This window comes from Ranitomeya imitator, chromosome 2 (assembly GCF_032444005.1).
Source record: "Ranitomeya imitator isolate aRanImi1 chromosome 2, aRanImi1.pri, whole genome shotgun sequence".
NCBI lineage: Eukaryota > Metazoa > Chordata > Amphibia > Anura > Dendrobatidae > Ranitomeya > Ranitomeya imitator.
In genome coordinates this window covers 54,666,858-54,674,916 of record NC_091283.1, presented here as the reverse complement: position 1 = coordinate 54,674,916, position 8,059 = coordinate 54,666,858, and the positions used below count along the sequence as shown (strand labels likewise).

The window sequence follows — 8,059 nt, the reverse complement described above, 5'->3', positions numbered from 1 at the left end:
CCCTGTGCCTGAACATTATAAGGACCCCTGTGCCTGAACAATATAAGGGGCCCCTGTGCCTGAACATTATAAGGGGCCCCTGTGCCTGAACATTATAAGGGGCCCCTGTGCAGCCCCATAGCTCCTCATAAGCCCAGTCCCACCTGCTTTATAGGAGGTAGATGCTCTCCTACCTTTGGGGCCATTGCGCAGCTGCACGGGTGGCTCCACCAGTGGTGGGAGGGTAACTATGGGGGTGCAGAGGTGGCGCAGGCTCTCCAGCACTGCTGCGTTAGGCCTCGTTCACACCGGAGAACTCACTATATGACGTGATAGTTCCGGGGGTAACATAACTGGGCTCCATGCAGAAGTGCATGCGCTGCTATACTGGGGTCTGCGCCCACTCCGGCACCACGACCGGGCTGTGACCGACCTCGGCCGCTCCTCTACACACTCGTGATGTCGCATCTGTGCCAGGAAGCTTTGTGTTCTGCCTGCACTTCATTAGCCCGGGGCCGTCACACCCCCGCAGCAGGTTACGAGCATGGCTGGTAGCCCCCGGCCGGTAGTGTCACACATTGCTACGGCCACTGTGCGCACCATAAGGACACACTGGGAAATGCAGAGCGCCCGCCACGTCTGTCATCTACACACAGCGACCAAAGCAGCTTTCTACTTTTGCAGCAGTGAGAGGGTTAAGCATCAGGCCCCTCCCAGCGGGGGCGGAGCGTCCGCGGTGCCCGGAGTATAACAACATGCCGCGAGGAGCGGGCGGCGCAGTCTGGCACTATGGCACACAAAAACATTGTCATCTTTGGGGCCACAGGAATGACCGGGAAAGTGACCCTGGCGCGGGCGGAGGCAGCAGGTAACACACTACATGGTCTACACAGCACATGGTGGGTGGGCAGCTGGGGGTCTGCAGAGTACTGCCCGGCGTGACACACTGCCCAGTGCCCGGCGTGACACCCTGCACACACTGCCCAGTGCCCGGCGTGACACCCTGCACACACTGCCCAGTGCCCGGCGTGACACACTGCCCAGTGCCCGGCGTGACACCCTGCACACACTGCCCAGTGCCCGGCGTGACACACTGCCCAGTGCCCGGCGTGACACCCTGCACACACTGCCCAGTGCCCGGCGTGACACCCTGCCCAGTGCCCGGCATGACACCCTGCACACACTGCCCAGTGCCCGGCATGACACCCTGCACACACTGCCCAGTGCCCGGCGTGACACCCTGCACACACTGCCCAGTGCCCAGCGTGACACCCTGCACACACTGCCCAGTGCCCGGCGTGACACCCTGCCCAGTGCCCGGCATGACACCCTGCACACCCTGCCCAGTGCCCGGCGTGACACCCTGCACACACTGCCCAGTGCCCGGCGTGACACCCTGCACACACTGCCCAGTGCCCGGCGTGACACGCTGCACACACTGCCCAGTGCCCGGCGTGACACCCTGCACACACTGCCCAGTGCCCGGCGTGACACACTGCCCAGTGCCCGGCGTGACACCCTGCACACACTGCCCAGTGCCCAGCGTGACACCCTGCACACACTGCCCAGTGCCCGGCGTGACACCCTGCCCAGTGCCCGGCATGACACCCTGCACACACTGCCCAGTGCCCGGCATGACACCCTGCACACACTGCCCAGTGCCCGGCGTGACACCCTGCACACACTGCCCAGTGCCCGGCGTGACACCCTGCACACACTGCCCAGTGCCCGGCGTGACACACTGCCCAGTGCCCGGCGTGACACCCTGCACACACTGCCCAGTGCCCGGCGTGACACCCTGCCCAGTGCCCGGCATGACACCCTGCACACACTGCCCAGTGCCCGGCGTGACACCCTGCACACACTGCCCAGTGCCCGGCGTGACACACTGCCCAGTGCCCGGCGTGACACCCTGCACACACTGCCCAGTGCCCGGCGTGACACCCTGCACACACTGCCCAGTGCCCGGCGTGACACCCTGCACACACTGCCCAGTGCCCGGCGTGACACCCTGCCCAGTGCCCGGCATGACACCCTGCACACACTGCCCAGTGCCCGGCATGACACCCTGCACACACTGCCCAGTGCCCGGCGTGACACCCTGCACACACTGCCCAGTGCCCGGCGTGACACCCTGCACACACTGCCCAGTGCCCGGCGTGACACCCTGCCCAGTGCCCGGCATGACACCCTGCACACCCTGCCCAGTGCCCGGCATGACACCCTGCACACACTGCCCAGTGCCCGGCGTGACACCCTGCACACACTGCCCAGTGCCCGGCGTGACACCCTGCACACACTGCCCAGTGCCCGGCGTGACACCCTGCACACACTGCCCAGTGCCCGGCGTGACACACTGCCCAGTGCCCGGCGTGACACCCTGCACACACTGCCCAGTGCCCGGCGTGACACACTGCATAGTTCCCAGAGTGACACCCTGCCCAGGGCCCGGCGTGACACCCTGCACACACTGCCCAGTGCCCGGCATGACACCCTGCACACACTGCCCAGTGCCCGGCATGACACCCTGCACACACTGCCCAGTGCCCGGCGTGACACCCTGCACACACTGCCCAGTGCCCGGCGTGACACCCTGCACACACTGCCCAGTGCCCGGCGTGACACCCTGCACACACTGCCCAGTGCCCGGCATGACACACTGCCCAGTGCCCGGCGTGACACCCTGCCCAGTGCCCGGTGTGACACCCTGCACACACTGCCCAGTGCCCGGCGTGACACACTGCATAGTTCCCAGAGTGACACCCTGCCCAGGGCCCGGCGTGACACCCTGCACACACTGCCCAGTGCCCGGCGTGACACCCTGCACACACTGCCCAGTGCCCGGCGTGACACACTGCATAGTTCCCAGAGTGACACCCTGCCCAGGGCCCGGCGTGACACCCTGCACACACTGCCCAGTGCCCGGCGTGACACCCTGCCCAGTGCCCGGCGTGACACCCTGCACACCCTGCCCAGTGCCCGGCATGACACCCTGCCCAGTGCCCGGCGTGACACCCTGCCCAGTGCCCGGCATGACACCCTGCACACACTGCCCAGTGCCCGGCGTGACACCCTGCACACACTGCCCAGCATGACACACTGCCCAGCATGACACACTGCCCAGCATGACACACTGCCCAGTGCCCGGCGTGACACCCTGCCCAGTGCCCGGCGTGACACCCTGCACACACTGCTCAGTGCCCGGCGTGACACCCTGCACACACTGCCCAGTGCCCGGCGTGACACCCTGCACACACTGCCCAGTGCCCGGCGTGACACCCTGCACACACTGCCCAGTGCCCGGCATGACACACTGCCCAGTGCCCGGCGTGACACCCTGCACACACTGCCCAGTGCCCGGCGTGACACACTGCATAGTTCCCAGAGTGACACCCTGCACACACTGCCCAGTGCCCGGCGTGACACCCTGCCCAGTGCCCGGCGTGACACCCTGCACACACTGCCCAATGCCCGGCGTGACACACTGCATAGTTCCCAGAGTGACACCCTGCCCAGGGCCCGGCGTGACACCCTGCCCAGTGCCCGGTGTGACACCCTGCACACACTGCCCAGTGCCCAGCGTGACACACTGCATAGTTCCCAGAGTGACACCCTGCCCAGGGCCCGGCGTGACACCCTGCACACACTGCCCAGTGCCCGGCATGACACACTGCATAGTTCCCAGAGTGACACCCTGCCCAGGGCCCGGCGTGACACACTATACACATTGCCCAGTGCCCGGCGTGACACTGCATACACTACTCGGTGCACGGCGTGACCCACTGCCCAGTACCCAGTGTGACACCCTGCCCAGTGCCCGGCGTGACACACTGCACACACTGCTCAGTGCCCGGCATGACACACTGCACACACTGCTCAGTGCCCGTCGTGACACCCTGCCCAGTTCCTTGCGTGACACTACACACACTGCCCAGTGCGACACTGCACACAGTGCCCAGCGTGACACACTGCACACCCTGCCCAGTGCCCGGCATGACACTGCATACACTGCTCAGTGCCTGGGGTGACACACTGCCCAGTACCCAGTGTGATACCCTGCCCAGTGCCCGGCGTGACACACTGCACACAAGCGTGATGTCCATACGCACAGTATGTATGTATGTATAAAGTGGCACCCTGTACAGCATGACACTCGCATACACTGCACAGTACTTGGTGTGATGCCAACACACACACATTGCACAATATCTGACGTGAGACACTGCCCGGAGCGACCCCGGTGTACACTGCACAGAGTGAGAGACACCTGCATATACTGCACTGTACCCAGGGTGTCACATATATACACTGTGCAGTGCTCAACATGACGCAGAACACACACTGCCATGACACATTGCACACTACATAGTGACACCCGCAGAGACTGCACAGTGCCCGGAATGATGCCAGTACACGCATATACACTGCACAGTGCCCGGAATGACGCCAGTACACGCATATACACTGCACAGTGCCCGGAATGACGCCAGTACACGCATATACACTGCACAGTGCCCGGAATGACGCCAGTACACGCATATACACTGCACAGTGCCCGGAATGACGCCAGTACACGCATATACACTGCACAGTGCCCGGAATGACGCCAGTACACGCATATACACTGCACAGTGCCCGGAATGACGCCAGTACACGCATATACACTGCACAGTGCCCGGAATGACGCCAGTACACGCATATACACTGCACAGTGCCCGGAATGACGCCAGTACACGCATATACACTGCACAGTGCCCGGAATGACGCCAGTACACGCATATACACTGCACAGTGCCCGGAATGACGCCAGTACACGCATATACACTGCACAGTGCCCGGAATGACGCCAGTACACGCATATACACAGCACAGTGCCCGGAATGACGTTAGTACATGCATATACACTGCACAGTGCCCGGAATGACGCTAGTACATGCATATACACTGCACAGTGCCCGGAATGACGCCAGTACACACATATACATTGCACAGTGCTGGTGAGACATGTGCACATGCTGCAGTGTAGCCAGTGTGATGCTGCCTGACTAGTTAGTGGCTTTAGAGAGGACCCCGATCTCCGAGTGTACCCACGCCCACACTGACTGCATGCCCACTGACACTGAGGCCGCCGCCGGCTCTTCAAGTGTACAGGGACAGGGATTTGAGTTTATGAAGCACAAGAGAAAACTAGGACACATAGCGCCGTGAATATCAGTAACACTGCTAGATATGCAAAACGGAGGGTGTAACGGGTCACCGAGTCATTGGCCACCAAGAGGGCACCGACGCATCCTCATAAGGATCGGAACTCATTTATCTCCAACTACAACACTAGTTTATATTACCGGTAGGATTTATTTATTAGGGGCCAAGTTTCCTATGTAAATGTTAAGTAGCTGACTTTGCATTTTTGGGGTGACACACTCCTTTAAGCCAATGGGGCTCATTCATCGTCTTTTCCTTGTGGAATCTGCAGGAAAAATGTAGCGTGCAATATATATTTGGGGTTGACCTATCTTATGGGACCTGAGTAATCCACCTAGAGAGCGTGACTTTAGAGTAGAGGGTGTAAAGATGCACCAAACCTATCACACCTCATACACCACTGTGTAAAATAGAGCTTTGTAGTAAACGGGGCCCGAGAGTGCCCATGTGGCCCCTGGGGCCGCATGCTGAGTCACGGTGAGTGTGTTTGGCAGAGATAAGCCATTTTTTGTGCTCCTCCCTCCCGGTAAACATTGATCAGCATTAGTCATTCACTTCTTAAAAAAAAATAGAACACAAAAAAAATTGCTTTCATCCTCACGTTGTTATATTTGTATGGACGCTCGCAGAATTAGGACCGCAAATCCGCCACGTCCTTCATTGGATGCTCCCTTTCTATTACCCTATATACAGCTATGAGGGCTGATTTTGGAAGCATTAACCCCTTCTGCACCGCACCAGATGTATATGGGGAAATAAAACGGACACCCTGCTGCAAAGGCTGGGACTGGAGATAAATCGGTGGGATCTTGCTACTTATGCATTAACTCTTAATTGTTATGAAAAGTGATCAGATGAATTGTAAAAAAAAAAATAAAATAGATTGTAAATTCATCTCTTGCTATTAAATTTCACATAATTTAAATTAAAAAAAAAATTCAAAGAGCGGTTCAATTGGCTAAACTCAAGAAAATGCTGCAATACTATTAATTTTATTTCTATAGCGCCAACTGCGCCCGCAGCACTTTGCAATTGAGCGGGGACAGGAACAGACAGTAAAGGCGTTACACCGTAACACATAGTTGTACAGTTACAGGAGGAGTGAGGGTCCTGCTCGCAGTCATAGTCTGTAAGGAGATGGGGGGGTGCACAATAGGTAGAACGTGCTCGGCCTGTACGGTCCGGTCATCTTTGTAATAAATAATCCACGATCCGGTCACCAGCCAGTATCTAAGGGATCGCTCACATCAGTGTATAAAAATATCTGAGATTCTCAGCCAGAAAAGTTGAAGAGTGTCCTGCATTTGTTTTGTCCTCACCTAGCATCCATATGACATGCGTTTTTAACATCAGCTTTTATATACAGTAATTCTGTCAATCTTGTATATAGATACAGAGATAGAAATAGGTCAGTGACATATACAATTAGTGCAGCAGGTGTGTATCTTCCTGTACATGTATTTAGGTAATAATTAAAGAATTAAAAGAAAATAAAAATGGCGTGGGGTCCCCCATATTGTTTTTAACCAGCTTAGGGAAAGCCGACAGCTGGGGACTGATGTTTATAGTTTGAGAAGGGGGCAATAAACATGGAGCTTCTCAGACTATTAGGCCGGCGTCACACTTGCGAGTTTTACGGACGTAAGAGCGCAGAAACTACGTCCGTAAAACTCGCAAAAAATACGGCACAATTATTCTCTATGCCCCTGCTCCTATCTGCCGTATTAAACTGATCCGTATTATACGGCTTTCTACGGCCGTAGAAAATCGCAGCATGCTGCGTTTGTCACCGTATTGCGCAAATAAAACGTCAATGAAAGTCTATGGAAGCCCCAAAAATACGGATTACACACGGACCAGCAGTGTGACTTGCGAGGAATACGCAGCGGTGTTAGAGAGAAAAGCCGGCAATTCAATTACCGGCTTTTGCTTTCTCCTTCCTAAACCCGACATGATATGAGACCTGGTTTACATACAGTAAACCATTTCATATCACCATTTTTTTTGCATATTCCACACTACTAATGTTAGTAGTGTGTATATGCAAAATTTGGCCGTTCTAGCTAGTAAAATAAGGGGTTAAATGGCGGAAAAAATTGGCGTGGGCTCCCGCACAATTTTCTCCGCCAGAGTAGTAAAGCCAGTGACTGAGGGCAGATATTAATAGCCTGGAGAGGGTCCATGGTTATTGGCCCCCCACTGGCTAAAAATACCTGCCCCCAGCCACCCCAGAAAAGGCACATCTGGAAGATGCGCCTATTCTGGCACTTGGCCACTCTCTTCCCATTCCCATGTAGCGGTGGGATATGGGGTAATGAAGGGTTAATGTCACCTTGCTATTGTAAGGTGACATTAAGCCTAATTAATAATGGAGAGGCGTCAATTATGACACCTATCCATTATTAATCCAATACTAGTAAAGGGTTACAAAAAAACCACACACACATTATTAAAAATTAATTTATTGAAAAAATCACAAAGGCTGTTGTATTAATTTATTCTACTCTCGATCCACTCACTGAAGACCCTCGATCTGTAAATTTAAAAAAAATAATAAACCAACAATATACATACCTTCCGAGGATCTGGCACGTCCAACGATGTAGATCCATCTGAAGGGGTTAAAATATTTTGCAGACACGAGCTCCGCTAATGCAGCGCTGCTCATTTCTGCAAAACCCCGGCGAATGAAGCTAAATATAGGTCAATGATCTATATTTAGCTTCATTTGCGGTGAGGCGCCCTCTGCTGGCTGTTCCTAGATCGTGGGAACTTTCCTAGAAAGCTCCCTTGCTCGAGTTCATATGAGGACAACCAGCAGAGGGCGCCCTCTTATGATCTTTCTGCTATCTCGCGCTGTATGAAGTAATAATAT

The 8,059-nt window shown here is 55.8% G+C and overlaps 1 protein-coding gene across 2 annotated transcripts in view; it reads left to right on the top strand.

The window, feature by feature from the left end:
• The first annotated feature begins 211 nt into the window (after window positions 1–211).
• BLVRB (biliverdin reductase B) overlaps window positions 212–8,059 on the top strand; it is a 46,216-nt gene continuing 38,368 nt past the window's right edge. Inside the window, exon 1 of one of the 2 annotated variants that reach the window (XM_069746756.1) lies at window positions 212–847. In XM_069746756.1, the coding sequence (XP_069602857.1) occupies window positions 769–847 (79 nt within the window). In that variant the 5' untranslated portion in view covers window positions 212–768. The remainder of the gene's footprint in view (window positions 848–8,059) is intronic. The other variant, XM_069746757.1, reaches the window with a different exon arrangement.